General features: G+C 37.4%; 1 protein-coding gene across 10 annotated transcripts in view; it reads right to left on the bottom strand.

Moving 5' to 3' along the window:
* The window catches only part of LOC103151820 (protein NLRC3-like), a 37,375-nt gene extending 19,640 nt beyond the window's left edge, over nucleotides 1-17,735 (bottom strand). The window contains exons 1-19 of one of the 10 annotated variants that reach the window (XR_001664753.1): nucleotides 17,578-17,727; nucleotides 17,044-17,326; nucleotides 16,526-16,557; nucleotides 16,175-16,408; nucleotides 13,549-15,400; nucleotides 12,402-12,575; nucleotides 11,763-11,930; nucleotides 11,410-11,583; nucleotides 10,294-10,467; nucleotides 10,007-10,180; nucleotides 9,880-9,929; nucleotides 7,060-8,030; nucleotides 3,685-3,720; nucleotides 3,276-3,587; nucleotides 2,501-2,782; nucleotides 2,088-2,396; nucleotides 1,506-1,535; nucleotides 704-1,436; nucleotides 103-399 (exon numbers count right to left, since the gene is read on the bottom strand). Coding sequence is in view for 3 of the 10 variants with exons in the window: in XM_016681770.1 (XP_016537256.1) it covers nucleotides 7,489-8,030; nucleotides 9,880-9,929; nucleotides 10,007-10,180; nucleotides 10,294-10,467; nucleotides 11,410-11,583; nucleotides 11,763-11,930; nucleotides 12,402-12,575; nucleotides 13,549-15,400; nucleotides 16,175-16,408; nucleotides 16,526-16,557; nucleotides 17,044-17,300 (3,831 nt within the window). In the remaining 7 variants the exon portion in view is untranslated. Of the gene's footprint in view, nucleotides 1-102; nucleotides 400-631; nucleotides 1,536-2,087; nucleotides 2,397-2,500; nucleotides 2,783-3,275; nucleotides 3,588-3,684; nucleotides 3,721-4,903; nucleotides 8,031-9,879; nucleotides 9,930-10,006; nucleotides 10,181-10,293; nucleotides 10,468-11,409; nucleotides 11,584-11,762; nucleotides 11,931-12,401; nucleotides 12,576-13,548; nucleotides 15,401-16,174; nucleotides 16,409-16,525; nucleotides 16,558-17,043; nucleotides 17,494-17,577 lie in introns of those variants that run through there. The other 9 variants (XR_001664750.1, XR_001664755.1, XR_001664749.1 and 6 more) reach the window with 9 other exon arrangements.
* Between the last annotated feature and the right edge of the window lie 266 nt (nucleotides 17,736-18,001).

Here is an 18,001-nt window from a genome sequence, read left to right on the forward strand (position 1 = left end):
CAAGAATTGCTTTACATACTGAAAACAAGGACTTGTATCTTGCACTATTTAAATGAGTTTGTATGGATTGGAAATTTGTTTTAAATTACTATGCTTACTTACCCGAACAGATGACACCAAGATCCTCACTGTGTGCGCAGTCCTGTCTCACAGATCCAGTCTGCAAACACTCCGAGAAATGTCTTTCACTTCCTGTACAGGTCACATCATCCAGCCAGATTTCCCCTGCTCCCTCTCCAAAGTGAAGGAGACCCAGTGCTGTACCACAACCCAGCTGTCTGCATAATACTCTGCCGTCGTTTAAGTCTTTGCTCACATTGCAGACTGTTCCCCAGGATCCATTGTTGTAGATTTCAGCTCTTCCAGAGCACCTGTTGGGTCCGACTAATCTTATAGCAGCTAAACAACAGAGAACATAATTATGTGGGATATTTAAAAGCTGGAAACAGCAAATACTTGGAAAATGTGCAATTACTTATGTTAATCACAAAAAGGGCTTATGTGGCGGGTGCAGTGTGATAATTGGGAACTTAAGTTTAAAAACACTATTTTAATAATTGGTTGCAACAACTCCACTAAAAAGTTACCTTAAAGGCACACAGACCCGCTACAGATGAGGCTTGAGACAATCTCACAATGTAACAATTTTTATTTATTCCACAGTTGTTTGTTTAATCAAAAATACTAGTCTAAAACCACTCACACATTAAAAGTCAGTGTTAGCGCAACTCAGGGACGGAAGTGCAATTTGGGGTAGTGTCCTAAAAGAAAAGAAACACAGCAAACGAAACAAGGCAAAACAAAAGAAAATCGTGCACCAAACCAAAAGGAGGACCACCACCCGGAAAGTCCACCACCAACACCACGAGCTGGCCGTTCCTGTCAAAAAACAAAGAAGAGACATTCAAATTACAAACAATACAATTATACAGTTCAGCCCACAATCAAGCAGCAATAGTCCAAATTAAGAGTCTGTCCGGGGAGAAACCGATCCTGCTGTAGCAGACGCCACTCAGAGCAGCAGTAGAAAGATAGTCCGAGCTGATCACCAATCAGCCCAAATCAGCCACACTGGACGAGTGGTAGGAGCCAGCTTTACGCCGACCAGGACGGCGGGCATGAAGCCAGCAACCAGGACGACAAGTAGGCAGCCGACAGATTATCCAGTTGACAGGCGGACCGTCGGTCGGGGACAACCAGAACAGCGGGCAAACAGCCGGCCAAGGACAAACAGCCAGCCAAGGACAAACAGCAGCGGCTATCAAAAATAAATGTTAGAAATGGAATCTAAAAGCATCCAAACTCGAGCACTTCACCTACCACTGAGCTCTTTATGTAGTGCCTCTAAAAGGAAGGAGGAAACGTAGAGCTTGTACAGGCGGCGGCGATCAGAGCGTCGTTAAGCGCATCGTTTGCGCGCACGCATTAATTTGCAGCTGTTATACAGAAAATGTAAATAAATCACAAGTAATAAGTTTGCTTGAGAGAGGTGAAGCCTGCCTTACCTAGCGTGCAGCACCAACAAACACCGAGGTCTGAACCGGAAGGAAAACAACGTCATGTCAGCCAGGTGAGGGAGGATCCTTTATATACAGGCAGCCAGCGCCACAACCAATTAGATTCAGGCACTTGTGTGGTGCGTTCAAAGGCCACAGGGCATACTGCCACACTTATAAAATGAGAAGTAGATTAAAGAAGTCTAATCATTTACCGCTTTTTTTTTTTTTTTACATTCTGACAATAATACTTAAACAAGCCAGGAAGGAGTGTTTGATCCTTCCATTTGATCAAAAAGTCTTATTATGCAGGAATATTTTCCTTTTTCCAAGAATGCCTTCATAAAACATCAGAAATGTCAACTTCTTCCCAGCTCAGCACTGGATAAAAAACCCTTGGGAACTTGCTGAAAAGAAGTCTTTGAATGGTCTTTTTAAAAATTGGCTAACCACAACTCTAAGTCAATACTTATCTTACTATATTTAAAAAGAAACTAGAATTGGACAAAATGTATAATAGTTTCAGCCAAAAACTGTGGTCTGTGGATGTCTAAAGCAAGGCAAAAATAACAATTGAGAGCATGTCCTTACCTGAACAGATGACACCTGCATCCTGACTGTGGCTGCGGCTGTATGCTTGAAATCCACTAAATGGACATTCAGTTAGGTACGTTTTCCTCCCTGTACAGCTCACATTATCAACCCAGATGTTATCCATTCCTTTTCCAAAGTAGGCAGCGCGAGGAGCAGCCACCGCTGTACCACAACCCAACTGTCTGCAGACCACCTGGGCATCATTCATGTCCCAGCCATTATCGCACACCGTTCCCCACGCATCACTGTAGTAAATTTCAACTCTTCCAGAGCACCGGGACGGCCCGATTAATCGTACTGGGTGACCTGTCAGCCATAAATTCAAATGTAGATTATCAATAAATTAAGCTGAACAAAATAAGCTGAAAGTGCTCTCATAACTAAATACTCAATCATGCATTTAGTTTCACCTGCACACCGAACACCAGAATATCTTCCAGAGCTGGTTACCACAGAACCGCTTCGACACTCTGCTAGAGAACTTTCACTTCCAGAGCACGTCATTTTATAAAGAGAGATGTTGGAGTTGGGGTTGTAACTATAGATCGATGATGCTGGACCACAACCCAGCTGTCTGCAGGCCACATTAGCAGCATCCATGTTGAAGTTATTATTATCAATCAGCCTCCAGGCGCCGTCATGATATATTTGAACATTTCCATTGCATGACCCATATGGTAGGATTTTATGATCTTAAGAAAAAAAAGTTACATAAGAAAAATAGTGATCATTTCATTTACAACAAAAACATCAGCAGCAGAATCTACAGCCATATTTTAGGATATTCTTTTTAGGATATCCATCTCGTGATCTTTCAAAGTAAATATAAACTGTTAAAGAGGAAGAAAAATACAATTTGGGACTATTACTATAGGAAATGTAAATGTTTTGGCTCAAAGTTGCTTGAAAATGCAACCACAACAACCTTGCTGTGTTTTTTTCCCTAAACATCTCTTAGTATTTGAATGTCTCATCATCATCATGTTTTTAGAGTTACAAACAGTGGAAAGAATGTTTTAACAGGATTTCAACAAAGTCTGAAAATTCTAATAAATAAACAAATGAAAATACTCCCAAACTGAATTCTCCTGCTGTATCATAGAATAATAGGGGGTAATTCATAAGAGCACAGCGTTTTAAATTATTGATATGTTTATCTAAAAAAAAAAAAAAAACTTTCCTTACATGAACAAATGACACCAACATCCTCATAGTGTTCACAGTTGTGTGTTCCAAATCCCCGGTGCGAACATGTGGAGAGAGACGTTTCGCTTCCTGAACATTTCACATCGTCCATCCAGATCGGTCCAGTGCCTGGACCAAAGTAGCCTGGTGGAGGAATGTCTGACTGCTCACCACAACCCAACTGTCTGCAAACAACTTGTGCCTCACTTCTGTCCCATCTATCGTCACAGACCGTTCCCCAGGCACCATTGTGGTAGATTTCGACTCTTCCAGAGCAATACCCGTCTGAACCAACTAATCTGATCAAATCCTCTAAGGAAACCACAGAAATGTGAGTGTTAAGCAAAGAACAAACATGAGCACAAACACACTAAAACAATTCAGTAGATGGCACAGAAACTGCACTCACCTGCTCCAGTTATGGTTAAGAGTAAGAAAGTAGAGACTGAGAAGGGGAAAAAATAAGTCTAGTTACAGTAGCATGTGAAAGAAATATTCGTTAATAAAACTGTCGCAACACATAGCTAAAAATAAACTATATAAATTGAAGTCATAACTAAATAAATAATGTAATTGATGGCAACAAAGTAATAAATTAAGCTTTGATATGAAATGGTGAAACATTAGCACTTGCTGCTTCAGCATAACACTTAACATGCAACTCTATATATGAGTTTAGGTATGAAATTACTAAAATACAGCGACTTTGCAATGGTCCTGAAGTTTCTTGAGATGCATTCTCTAGGCTGTTGGTTAAATTATGACCTCTGACATCCACAGAAGTCAATATTCTTAAAAAAAAACAAAAAAAAAACATTGCTTTTTTTATTTAAAACCTCCCCCATAATTTCTAATGAAATATGTTCTTGCTGCAGTGAACTTTCATATTATATTCGTAACAGAATAGAATATATTTTAAGCAAAATTCCTCACTAATACCTGGTGGAAAAATAATATTTGTACATTTATGCACCTAGTTTGCTGAAAATCCATTTCTTAACTGTAAACGAGATTAACAAAATATTTCTTTGTCACTTAGTAAGTCAGAGTCTTATGTTTTTTTAACTTTCACACACTCCAACTACTGTTAATGCATTGAATTTAAACTTTACTTGCTATAAGAAACATATAAAACACAATCATAAGAGTTTAAAGACAATCCCTACTACTTCGTCTGCTCACCTAAAACCAGTCCAAATAGATTGTCAACCATCCTGTTGAATTTGCAGGAGCTATAAACACTTGATAGAATAACAACAAGACAGACCAAATGTGAAATTGTCTGCTTGTCATCAGAGCAGCAGTGCTCTTTATATACGAAATTTCCTTGGTACGAATGCATATGTAGGCAAAACAAGGCTGAATTTCATAAGACGAGTTCACAACTTCACACTATGGTTCTTGTAGCCTGTATTTAGAAACCCAAAAAAGGATCGTATGAACATCTGATCATGTAAATATGAGCCTACTGAGAAATGAATTGGCGCCTTCATTTTATTTAAATACTAATAAAATGAAGGTGCTAATAAAAGGAATGTTTTTGCACCCACCAATAGACTTCTGAATAGAAAACAGAGTTAACTGAGCTGCCATTCATAAAATAAAAAAAAAAACATAAATATAGATAATTTTTTCTGAAAATGTTTATAAATATTACCTCTCTGTATTACATTAAGTTTCTGCTGTATAATTGTAAGGGAGCTAATCCTGCACATAGAACATTTGACCCAACATGGTTACATCATCTTCTTACATGTACATTTGTCCTGGACTTGTCCTGAAATGAATGAGTGTTTTCATTGTATTTGAATAATCTAATATTTTCAGAGCCAGGAATAGCTGTTGGTTTTCTGCAGTTCATGGAGTCAGATATCAACTTACAAAAGCAACATAAAAAGAGAATACACACACATATAATCTAAATTAACAGCATAAATCCCAATTTTGTACAATGAGAGGAAAATTGGGACAATAATCAAAGACATAATTTATGACAATTTCATAGTTGTTGACCCCTGACTTAGAGGAAATGTGTGGTAGTCGATAGGTTTTTTTTATAACTAAAGCCTTTAAGATGTGTCCAGTAGGAACAGTTTGTCACACACACACAACAGCTGAAAAATGATAAACAGTCCTGAACAGTGTGATTGTTTTAATCTCCATCTCAGAACATAAATGTTGGAAAATATTTAACTTAACTTTTTCAAATAACATCTTAAAAAAAAAAGGCTTTGATGAGAACATTGTTTTACCTTGACTGCAGAAAACAGTTAAGGTGCTATGTTTCAGATATGTTTGTGATGTGGACCCCTGGAATAATAGTCTCTGCCATGGAAGAGGCTAATTGGGATCCTTAAATAAACTAAACTGTACACACCGAAGGTATGGAGCAAAGAAAAACAAAGCTTATGTGGAAACCTCACACAAAAATTAGACAAACATACAGATATAAACATTCATTTGGTCTGAATCAGACATCACAGTAAATTCTAAAGATCTCAGTGCTTCACAAGACAATAGTATATCAGGACAAGAAGGCCATCTGAAAGTGGGTGCCTGCCTAATTTAGTCTTTATATGCAGAATATAAAATTATAGCTGATCTGAGACTATAGGTTGTTACAAGGCAGAGAGCAGAAAAAGAAAACAACAGGGAAAACATCATCAAGGAATCTTGAGCTGCATGAATATTAAATCACATTAAATCACAGAGCATGTTCCCTGGTTACTATTTATTCATCCTTTATTATTTTATAAATGTAATTTTGGGCTTGGAAGGAAACTTTAAAAGGCAGGCACATTGATCTAAGCATTCTGAAAAAAAACATTAGTAAAGAAACATAGTTATGCTGTAAAAAAAAAAAAGCATCATAAAACCCATATTTTGCTTCTCTTCGCCGAGCTTATCAGGGATTTGATGTTTGCTGTAATGTTCTTTTAGTCATTTGATCCTCTCCATGTAGATTTTTAATACTGAAACATAAGTAAATGCATGAATGTATCTATTTTAGTGTGGAACTTTGCTGCATTTTGCACATTTAATAAATGTTTAAAATTAAGTTGCAGGGGTTAGTTTAAGACCAACTCTGAAACTCTCCTTTGCACTGGGACAACTAAAGGGCCAGTAAACATCACATTAAGTTGGAGTGTATTCTAAAGCTGCCAGGTTACATGATTTCAACCAATGCAAATGTGATATTCCTGTTGCTGAAACTGATTCTAACTTCTTAGAGGACAAAAGGTCAGTAGAGGAAATATTAATGGCACAGCAAAGAAGTTATTTGTAATGATTAGCCTCTTGAATATCACTAATGTGTGTTCAGTTTCTGAAAAGATCTCACTCCAACCCTGTCTCCACACATTGTGCTGAGATGTTTTGATTACACATCTAAAATAACAAGAAAATAAATTTTCTTATGTACGCCCAGGTAAAAACCAGTGTGGTACAATCAAAATATAAAATCAAAATAAAATTCTGTTGTTTTGGCTTGTCCACTCTAACCACTAGATGGCAGTATAGACTGCCTCTCACATGTCTTACAAAATCAGGGAGAAGAACAAATTGTTAGATTTGCGTTTATCTAACGCTCCTGTATGTACAGCTTCTACTGTATGCTGCCTTTTTAAAGAATAAAGTGAACTAGGTTTTTCTTAAGTCAAAGGTTTTAACATTTGGAATGCACAGGTTAAACAAGTTAATGAATAAACTACTGAAGCATTGTTTAGATATTTCACTGGCATTATGCCTGGCTCTCTCTTTATACAAAAAGGAAAATTTGACTCACTTTTTCCCTCCTTTTGTTCTGGCTGAATAACAGTGAATGAATGTGGTGATGGCAGTAAGATGGAATCAGCAGAAATCTATTGACGAAATGGGAGATTTTAAGATATATTATTTTCATATTGTTTAAAAGTCTCATTATGTCCTGAAAGTAGAAAATGAGAGCTAATCTGTGAAAAAATCAAGTCCCGCTGCCTCTTTCCTGTGCCCCTAATAGCATTTAGAAAAATACACAATTTCCAAACCAAAGCAACCAGTCAGTCAGGAGGAGTGTCTATGCTCTGACATTTATGGTCCTATACGGACAGCTCACTCCCGCACAGCGCGGACGCACACCAGTCGTTCAAGGTGACCTAGCGTTTGTAGAAGCTGAATAAAAGCATTCTTGTGCTGCGTTGTTTAATCCATTGTCTTTGCCTCACAGCAACCTTATTTAGTTCATTCTTTCCTCCATTTCTGTTTCTTTTATGTACATTGATCCGTAAGTTAAACCAAAACCAGGATAGAGTGGTTCAGTAAAAGTTGTGCGTACCGTGTACAGGTGAGTCAATTCATCTGGAGACACTTCAAAGAAGGACAAAATACCTGCTGGCCAATCCAAATACACTCCAAGGCTCAACGTTTTAAACTCAGTCAAAAACCATTCGGTGGAACCACTGTGTGAAAAAGTTCCATCTATGGACCAGGACCAAGATTTCTCATTCTGTCCTAAAGAAAACTCACGACTAGAGTCTCCACTCCGGGTGATACTTTTGTATGCCACTCCCACCTCACCGTCTGATAAACGGTGAAACTCAACTTCCCAGTAGTGGCGTTCTGTCAGACCCTCTTTACAAAGAACCTGTGAAGAATCAAATCTGTCTGGATGGTAAGGATAATGTTGCTTCTCTTGATGAAAATGTGCTTGTTTATTGTCTTGGGTCAAAGTGATTGTTCTCCCTGCAGTGTTTTCATCCAGCGTCAGATCACAAGCATCTAAAAAGAGCATTATAAATGTTATTAATCCTTGAATATCACATTTAAAATCTGGTAATAATATCATCCTGGCTAATCCAAGTAGTCTAGCCTAGCAATGCCAATTTACACGCAGTACTAAAATTTGTCCAAGTAATCCAATCCCAGTTGCCTGCCTTACACGTAAACAAGCTCAGCATCAGCTTAACATATAGAAAAAGAAAAACTCAATAAAATGGTTCAACACACACTTGCAAGACTCTTTAGTGGATATCTATGACGCTGCATAAACTGGACATTTCAGACATTTGTGCAAAAACATATTGAAGTTTATAGTCCAGATATCTTCTAAATCCATGAAACCACAACTTTTAATGAGCAGGATACCAACAAGTAAAGATTTCATCTGAAAGAAACCCTTCAAAGAATATCTGGGAAGCATCATAACTTAACCGTTTATATAGAAAAGTATTCATATTTTATTTTGTGGTTTTAAGGCTCTTGAAGAAGAAGAGAAACAAAAGTATAACTTTCTGGGGTTTTTTTTCTATCTCTTCTGTCTTCTGTCCTTGTCTCCCACACACAGAGCAGTGGGCCACCGAGATGTTTGCTACCTTTGACAAAAAACGCTAAAGGCTATGAAAGCAATGTAGCAGTTTTGCTAATGAGGCTATTTATCATGATTCAGCCAAAGTAATAAAATAATGAACTGCGGCCCAATTTTTATTGTTAATGTTTCTTCTTATTGAGCAGTGAAAGTAAATAAAAGGTGTTTCATGTCTTTTTCTTTAAGTATTAACTCACTGGAGGGTTTTTTGTTTGTGCTGCAGAACCACAGCTAACAGCTAGCTAGTCGATTCAGCGGCTCTAACGGAGCCTGTGCCGTCCGCAGCTCTGCTGTTGCTCCTCCTCCAAGTTGGACTGAACCATTGTTCTAATAATTGTGGGGGGGACCTAAAAATTCATACTTATTTTTCTTAGATAAATTGCAGATTTATTTTGTTCTTTGTTTCTATTGCTTTTTCATCTTGATATTCTTTAAATGCAAACGTTTCTTCAATTATTTTTTTTGAGGGGCGGAGGGACATTTCTAGACTTTTCCAAGATCCCGATCCCCCGGGGTTTTACGCCCATGTCTGTAGCTACGAAAACTGTTTTTGTTGGGATTTTTCACCGAGATTGGTTTTGTTGCCATGTCAAAAGGTGGTTCTCTAATGTTTCCAAGACAGATTGCTTTCAGACTGTCAAACTAATGCAGTAACATTCAAGTGCTGTAGCAGAACATCTCAGAAGGTTGTCAAAGGGCTTCCTAAGTATTTAGCTTTAGACCTCCAAAAGAAAAGTGCCAGAGCCTGGTGACCTGGAAAAGTACACGATTACTTACTTCAATGTATTTAAAAATAAATATTTGGAGTCAAATAATTATGCAGTAACGCAGCAACTAAATACATTTACATGTGTAAATGTCTTGACTGATGCTCATTTTAAGATGAGGCTGGTCAGAGTATTTTAAAAAATCAACTAGGTTTTCACACCAACCATCAACTGGATTTACAGACAATGGGCTGAGAAAGAGAAAATATCCACAGAGCAGCAGCTATTTTTATGAAAACACCGTTTTAGTGTCAGAGGAGAATGGGCAGATTGGTTTGAAATGATAAAATAGCAACAGTACCTCTGATAATGTGGGTCATTTAGACTGAGAAAAACAGAAGCCTTTTGTAATCTAAGGCGTTCAGGCGTGTGTTAACACACTGATAAGGAGACAAACCTTCAATGCTCTTGGTAACAAAACCGCTGCTGCTTGTAATGTTGGAAACTGCTAAATGGAAGATGAACAAATGTCTATAATAAAAAGCTATATACTTACACCTTCGCAGCAGTTTATGGTTAACCCAGCATTCTTCATTATGGTCCACACTGATGGCAGGAAGAAAGCCAAACTCAATCTTGCATCTTAATGCTGGAATAATGTTCAGACTTGAGTTAGTTCTTACTTAAGATTTTCTAGACTGCAGTTTGAATCTCTCTGTTTTTCCATCAGGGTTTTGACTCCTTGCTTTGTCAGGTGATTAAAGCTTAGGTCCAACTCCCTGAGGTTGCAGTGGTCAGACATCAGAGCCTTTGCCAAGGAGAAACATCCATCTTCTGTTATTTTACAGAATGATAGCCTGGACAAATCAACCAGCTGACATTTCAGAAGACATAATCTCAGGCCGGCCACGTCTATCATCCTTTGTGTTTTAAAATGATGACATTGAGAAACAGCAACTTGTGGACTAACCTTAATATCTCTAAACCACAATGTGAACTTGTCAGTGCTCTACAGAATGTCTCTACTCCAGAATCATGCAGGTCATTGTAGCTCAAGTCCAGTTCTCTTAAAGGTGTAGGTCTGGAAGTGAGAGCCAAAGCCAGGGTCTCGCAACCTTTCTCAGTCAACTTGTTGTGACTGAGTCTGAAAGACAAATAAATCTCATCAAACTTAGTAGTCATTAAAACAATTAAAAGGAGAAACGGTGCAATGATTTGCAATTCACTGACTAACTTATAACATTGTAAACATCAATAATGTTGAAACTGAGACCGTATGTTGTGATAAGAAGTACGCTTTTCAGTAGATCCCACAGTTGTTGGAGACAGTCTGACTTTCAGCTTGTAATGTAACATCTAACACACTTGGTGAGCTTGAAGAGGTAGGCAGAAGACAGATGTCTGACTATCTATGCTTAGTGGCTCCAGTGATTAAGTCAGAGAGAGGGAGAGATGGGCGGCTGGGTGGGCCAGGGTTTACTTACAGTAGCACCAGCAGCACAAGTCATTCCCTTGTTAGTCAGACAACAACAACTAAAGTTGGTCCATTTGTGAGATCTAGAACGCTTCAGGGTCAAGAAGTCTTATTTTCCTTCTTTAGGAGCACATAGAAACCCACTTGTAGACTCACTATTAAGAGTTACTACCAAGGTCTGTCAAAACACCAACAGATACACAGCAGATCGCTCAGTTGTAAAATGATTTAAATAAGTTCAAAATCAGACTAACCGTAAAAGACAAAAGTATCTGCCACTCTGTTTTTTCTAAGCAATAAATTGAAAAAGTTGCTTGTATTTGCATTTGAGTATATCTAAATCATTTATAAATAAATCATAATTTCCTTTGAAACATTTGTAAAGTACTCTGTGCTTTTACCATAGCTACAAAGTACACTTGAACTAAAGACATAAGGATAATAAACATTACAAGACATAAAACATAAAAACGTGGATGTAAAAGTCATTAGACATTATAGGAATAATAAAAAAAGGTTCAAGAACGCATTAACTTTTTAAAATAAATTTAAAGCAACAGTAGACCTGTTTGTTAGAGTAAAGAAAAGTATGTAGTTTATTTTTGATATTACCTCAGGGTCTCCAGAGCACAGCTTGTGCTCATCAATGCCTTTGATAAGATCTCAACTTCTGAGTCGGAAAAATTGGTGTAATTCAGTTCTAGTTCTCTCAGATTTGTCGAGTTGGTGGTGAATGCCTTCACTATCTTACTGCATATTTGTTGAATCTCATAATTTCTGTTCAGCCTTAGATTGAAATGGGGGGAAAAAAGCGACGATTTAATGTACAGACAGGTAATACCAACATGATAGGTTAATTTCTATAACTGAAAAAATAAGTTACATTGTGTGTTTTAGTAGAAAGTGAAAATTATGGAGGAATTCAGAGGGAACTACGTCCCGTAAAATACATTTTCAACACTGACCTGAGCTTCTCCAATTTTTGGCACTGAAGAGCCTCAGAGATCACCGGCAGTAGAGAGTTTCTCAACACATTTTCACTCAGCTCCAGTTCTCTTATGTTGGCGATTATTGATTTTACAGCCGAGGCCAACTCTTCTGCCAGTGATGTTGAGAGTCCGTGTCCTGAAAGACTGCACAACACATTGAGCAAAACCGAGACAAATCTGTTGCATAAACACAATATATTTTGGTCAACGTGAGCTACCCATTATTGGCTAATGCAGTGACAAAATTATTAACAACAATTATCTTTTGCTCTTAGGGGAGAAACTTGTGCAAAGTGTTATTTAGCCAAAACCCAGACACTGGAATTTTTTATTTTCTGAAGCTTTTGATCATTTTTCTTCCCTTAGCAATATTTCTAGTAAGTTATGGAAAGTTACCTTCAACGTTTAAAGTATTTGAGTTGTTCTTTCTCAGGCACCCTTGATGCAACTAATTTAGCCTTTATTAGTTTGCATCAGATATCTCTGACGCTTCACCTACTTTATATTAACAGTGATGGCAGTGCATTTAAACAAGTGGTCATTTTGTTTCTTTTGTACTTTGTTCTATATCAGTAAAAATAGAAAAACAACCATAAAAATATAACTTTCACTGACCTGAGAGCCTCCAGTTTACATGGAGAGTTTGTCAGTCCATCAATCAGTACACCAGTACCTTTTTCATAAAAAGTGTTATGCACCAGATGCAGTTCAGTTAGTGGAGAGCGTGGACTCCACAGAGCCGAAGAGATTGTTTCACAAAGCCAGGGATTAAGATCTGCACCTGATATTCTGCAAAAATGAGACAAGCTTTTAAAATGGAATTATGTTTTGCAGTCAAAGACATAATATGCCACTTAAAAAGAAAAATGGGGCTCTATGATGAGGTTATATTTGATCACTACCTTAAAGAATCTACTCATCTGAGAGTCCTAGTCCTGTTATGACTTCAAGCTTTGAGTACACATTTGTTTGCATGAGCGAAACTGGCATGTGGTTCTATGATTACCCAAAAAAGTAAATTAAAATTGTATTTTTTAATGATTTATCTTTAAAACAGCAGTCTCAAACTGCAGTTCTTGATTCCTGCAACTTTTAGACGTGTCCCTTGTCCTAAACACTTGAATTAAATAGTGAAACTGCCTCGTTAGCATGCAGTCAAGCTCTACAGAGCTCTGCTAATGAGTTAATATTTGAGCCAAGTGTGCTGATGCATAGAGACATTCAAAGGTTGCAGGACACCGGCCCTTGAGGCCTATGAATCTATCTATGCATCTTTTGTTTAAATATATAATAAAGTCCAACATGATATACTGCTGTATTAACCAGTTTTGGTTGATTATACCAACTTGCACAGGTACAATGTTTATTTATTTATTAAGTTATTTAAGTTTTGTGGTGACAGATTTAAATCTAAAATTCTTATTAATAATCTTATTAAGCTAAGTAAGTTACTACTGGCTGAAGCACACCTATTTCTCCTATCATTTAATTAATTTCCTCTGACGTTTCCATATGCACACTTTTTAGTTTTTACCAGGTGAATGCGTGAAACAAAAGTCAAATTCCTTTTTTGGACCAATATAGACAATTCTGATCATTGCAGTCCCTTTTTTAACTGAAACCTCAAATCAAGAGACTCAGCAAACCTACAAAGCGGTTCAAATACTTCCACACACTTTCAATTTAAATACCTTTTAAACAATTCATATTTAACCCTAATCAAATAATAGCATCACTAACCAAAAACCAAAAGAAAACTTGCCTGGCTTTTCTGCAGTTCCTCACAGCTGGGATAATCCTGAAAATGCCCTTACCTTTTGTTGTGTATTTCGTCAAGTCAAATTCCTCTATCGGCGTAGTTGACATCAGCATTAAGTCAGCCAAAGCTGAACACTGAACAGGGGTGAGCTCTGTTTCTGGATACTGATGTGGATTCAGAAACTTTCTCACACTGTCATACAGGGAATCATCTTTCAGTTCAGCCAAACAGTGAACCAGATTCAGACATCTGTCTGGAGAGCAGTCAAAAAAATCAATTTCTGCTAGACATGTCCTGATAGCCTCAACAACTTCAGAGTGTTTCTCTGTTTGCTGAATGAGGCCTTGAAGCTGATTTTGTGTCGACTCTAAGGACATGCCAATGAGGAACCTAAGAAACATGTCCAGTTCTCCTGTCTTTCTCAAAGTTGAGTTTGCTATAGCAATTTCCATTAGCTCATCCAAAGGCAGATCAACTGGGTGAACATCCAAGGTTTCCTTCAGCTCTTCCTCAGATCCTATCAGAAGGAAATCTTTGAGGCTTTGAGAATCGATTGTTTTACTTGCAAAGCTTCTGTACACAAAGAGAGCAGCAAAGTACTCCTGAATTGTCAAATGCACAAAGCAGTAAAGCTTCTTTGAGTGAAAGATGCTCTCTTCTTTGAATATTGTGGTACACAACCCACAGTCGACTCCAGCTTTCTTCGTGTCGATGCCATAACTTTTTAGATCATCACTGCTGAATATAATTTCTCCTTTGTTCAGTTTTTCAAATGCCACCCTGCCCAGCTTGAAGATGAAATCTTCATTCAATCTGAAGATTTCAGTGATATCTAGCTCGTTCTCCTTGTCGTATTTCTCAGCAGCGATCTTTATCTGAATACAAAAGAAGTGTGTGTACATTTCAATGAGAGTTGTGGGTATCTTAGTGGTTTTCTCTCGACTGTTTTCCATTTTTAAAAGCAAGTACTCAAGAACCTTTGAGGCAATCCAACAGAAGATGGGTATGTGACACATGATAAATAAGCTCCGTGAGGTCGTAATATGATCAATAATCTGTTCAGCAACCGTTTTGTTCTGAACTCTGTTCCTGAAGTACAGTATTTTCTGTGGATCATTGAAACCTTTGATTTCTGTCCACTGATGGACATATTCTTTGGGGATGCGCTGAACAGCTCCTGGTCTTGAAGTTATCCAGATGAGTGCAGAGGGCAGAAGATGTTCCCTAATCAGATTGGTCACCAGGATATCTACGGATGATTCCTTTGTTGGATCTGTCAATCTTTTCGTTTTTAGGAAGTTCAGTTTAAGCTGACTTTCATCAAGGCCATCAAAAATGAACAAAACTTTGTTATCAGCAAATATTTTATTGACTGCTGTGTTCTTGAGTTCAGGATGGAATTCTTTAACAAGAGTCTCAAGGCTGAACTCATCGTCTTTGACCAAATTAAGCTCCCTGAATGGAATCATGAAGATGAAGTCCAGGTCTGGATTCGCTTTCCCATCTGCCCAGTCAAGAATGAACTTTTTTACAGACACAGTTTTACCGATTCCAGCAATTCCCTTGGTCATCACTGTTCTAATGGCTCTCATTTCTGGTCCGCTTTGAAAGATATCATCGCAGTTTATCTTAATTCCTTCTGTTGCTTGAGTTCTAAACTTGTCTTCAATCTCCCAAATCTCATGTTGCTTATTGACATGTTCATTTTCTCCTTGAACAATGTGAACCTCCGTATAAATCTGATCCAATAATTTTATTTCTTTGTGATCTTTTTCGGTGCCTTCCAACTCCCATGCGCACTTTTTCCTCAAGTATTCTTTGTTATTTTTGATGACGTTTTTGATGATATCTTCAGCTGCGGGAACAAAAAAAAAGCTTTAATTTTTTATTTTTACGTCGTATCATTATTTTTTTTTAAGCATGTTATTAACTTGTGTACATTTTGATCATTTTTTTTAGATGAACTTACACAGTTGCACACTTGTTTTGACCGGATAAGCTGCATAGTATTTATGCTGAAATTTTGCCCCTACTATACACTGCACATTCTATTCTATTGTGTGACCATCATGGTCTTTGTACATTTAAAAAGTGCCCACATGTGGTCACAGTTTAACATAATTTAAAAAATACTTGAGTTAAACTGACTGTTGGCACTTCATGCTAAGGTATGTCAATTAATTGTGCCAGCAAAGCATCTGTATGGCATAACAAGAGATTAGTTGCAATAGGCACAGCACAAGATTTCTCATAATGGTAGAAATAATAACCTTCATTTGACCAGATAAAAAGTATTGTAGAAATTATCAACATTTATATTCATAGAAGTAGATTGGTTTAGCTTTAAAAGCATAAAATAATAAAAACAGCTAATAAAAATATGACTATCAACAACAATGGTATTTAACAAAACTCGCAGTGCTTTTAATGTCTTAGCTGGGAATGGATTTACATGTGCTGTTACTGGAATCGGTGCGTAAACCAGGAATGGTATTTCCTGAAATCTACGTATATATTTTTGTAAAATAAAATACTAAAGAAGTCATATATGTGACAGTGTAAAAGCTACCTTTGGCAAACACAATACCTATTAAAAAAAAAACATAGGCATGAAGTAAACATAACGTACTTCCACAAGTCTGAGGTTGAATTTTTCCAAGGATATCGTAGAAAGCTGCTTTTGCCTTTGGAGAATTAAGAGCCCTGAAGAGTTTTCTCATTCGATCCTGGTTCACCGGCGAGGCTTCGATTTGGTCATACGTCTCCTTGTGGATTATCTTCAACTTGAGAATCTGGTCAGCTATGGGCATCACTGGAACTACACTCTGAATAAGCTCAGGCATGTTACTGTCCACCCAAGTTGCTTGTTTTAATAAAAAATAAAATAAAATAAAGGTTATTGCACCACACAGCAACAATTATACTCATGTAATTCTGCATCAGGAGACTGTATTTAGACTTTTCACCTTATCTTACTTACCTTTCTCTTCATCTGATTCAAGCTTGGATGAGCTGACAAAAGACAAGAGCAACTTAACTGTATAGACATTAGAGATGCTTCAAGCTGATTTTATTGCAGTGCTTTAAGTAAAAAAAAAAATGGTTTTTTTTTTTAGGAAATCTTGTACAACACCTTGTTTTGGTTTTTGTTCTTCTATAATGTTGTGCATTTTTTTCAGTTGTACAGCTGGATGTTTAGTCACATCTTTTGTCAGGGGTGTCTAAATCCAGTTCTCAAGAGGCACCGTCCTGCAGATTTTAAATGCATTCCTGCTCCTATACATCAAGTACCTGAATTCCCTCACCACCACCAGCAGCAGCCATAGCGATGAGCAGCTCATTTGATTTAGATGTGTTGGGGAAGGAACATAGGTAGGTAGGCAGCTCTCAAAAAATGGACTTGGAAACCCTTGCCCTATGTGTATAATGATAAATGCACGTTGTATAACCCTTAGCAGGATAAAAAATTATTTTTTTTAAAAATCCAACAAAGCTTACCTTGGATTGTGAATTTCATGAGATGCATCATTTGCCAAACTGATAAAGTTCTCAGTAGAGTCCTTTGTCTCAGAAGAAAAAGTCTCTTCCTTCAATGTTTCCGTTTCATCTTTTACGTCCTTTAAATGAGATGACTGTGCAGCTGAACAAATGTCTCCACTTTTCTTTTTGTCAGAGTCGTCATTCCGTTTATCCTTTTTACAGGATCCTTTTCTCATTTCCTTATCCCTCCTGGCGCCAGAGCACCGGTTCCCCATGATGTTATTTCTTCACCACAGTGACTCTGTCAGGAATGACATATTTTAAAGCAAAAAAAAAACAATCCAAGCAAACAAACTTTACATGCTGTTGATCAAGGTTTACAAGTCAAACGAAGTCTTTAAAAGTGAAAGTAAAAGTCTTGTCTTCTTATCTTTGCCCCATCTCATGTTTTACAAGTGAAGATAAATTATTTACCATACTTCTTTAGTTTTATTTTAGCTGTTAATAATTAACATGAATGTATCATTTGAGACATGGAGTAAAATGCTTTACCTTGACATCATGTAGTAAGCAAGAGCAGAAAATTCCACATAGCTGGATATCAAATGGCGCGTTTTGGCTTATAAGCCTGTGAGCAGTTATTTTTTCCGGAGACAGGAAGTAGTCACTCACAGAGCGAACCCAGCTGTAAGACTGTGTGTCTGTGTATGTGTGTGTGTGTGTGTGTGTGTGTGTGTGTGTGTGTGTGTGTGTGGTGGGAGGAGGGAATGTTTCAGGCGTTCCACATAAATGAATGTCATAAGAACTATTCTTGCAGCTGTTCAGCCACAACAGATTTTAATAGAACCTATGTTGATTAGGACAATAATAAAAAGCTTGCATTAATTTTATATGCTCTGGCTTCTCATGTCTCTCAGGCTACATTTTAAGATTTTACATACTAAATTATTTTTACAGCCTTGAATGGTGATAGTCT

Source organism: Poecilia formosa, unplaced genomic scaffold (assembly GCF_000485575.1).
Source record: "Poecilia formosa unplaced genomic scaffold, Poecilia_formosa-5.1.2 Scaffold293, whole genome shotgun sequence".
Classification (NCBI taxonomy): Eukaryota; Metazoa; Chordata; class Actinopteri; order Cyprinodontiformes; family Poeciliidae; genus Poecilia; species Poecilia formosa.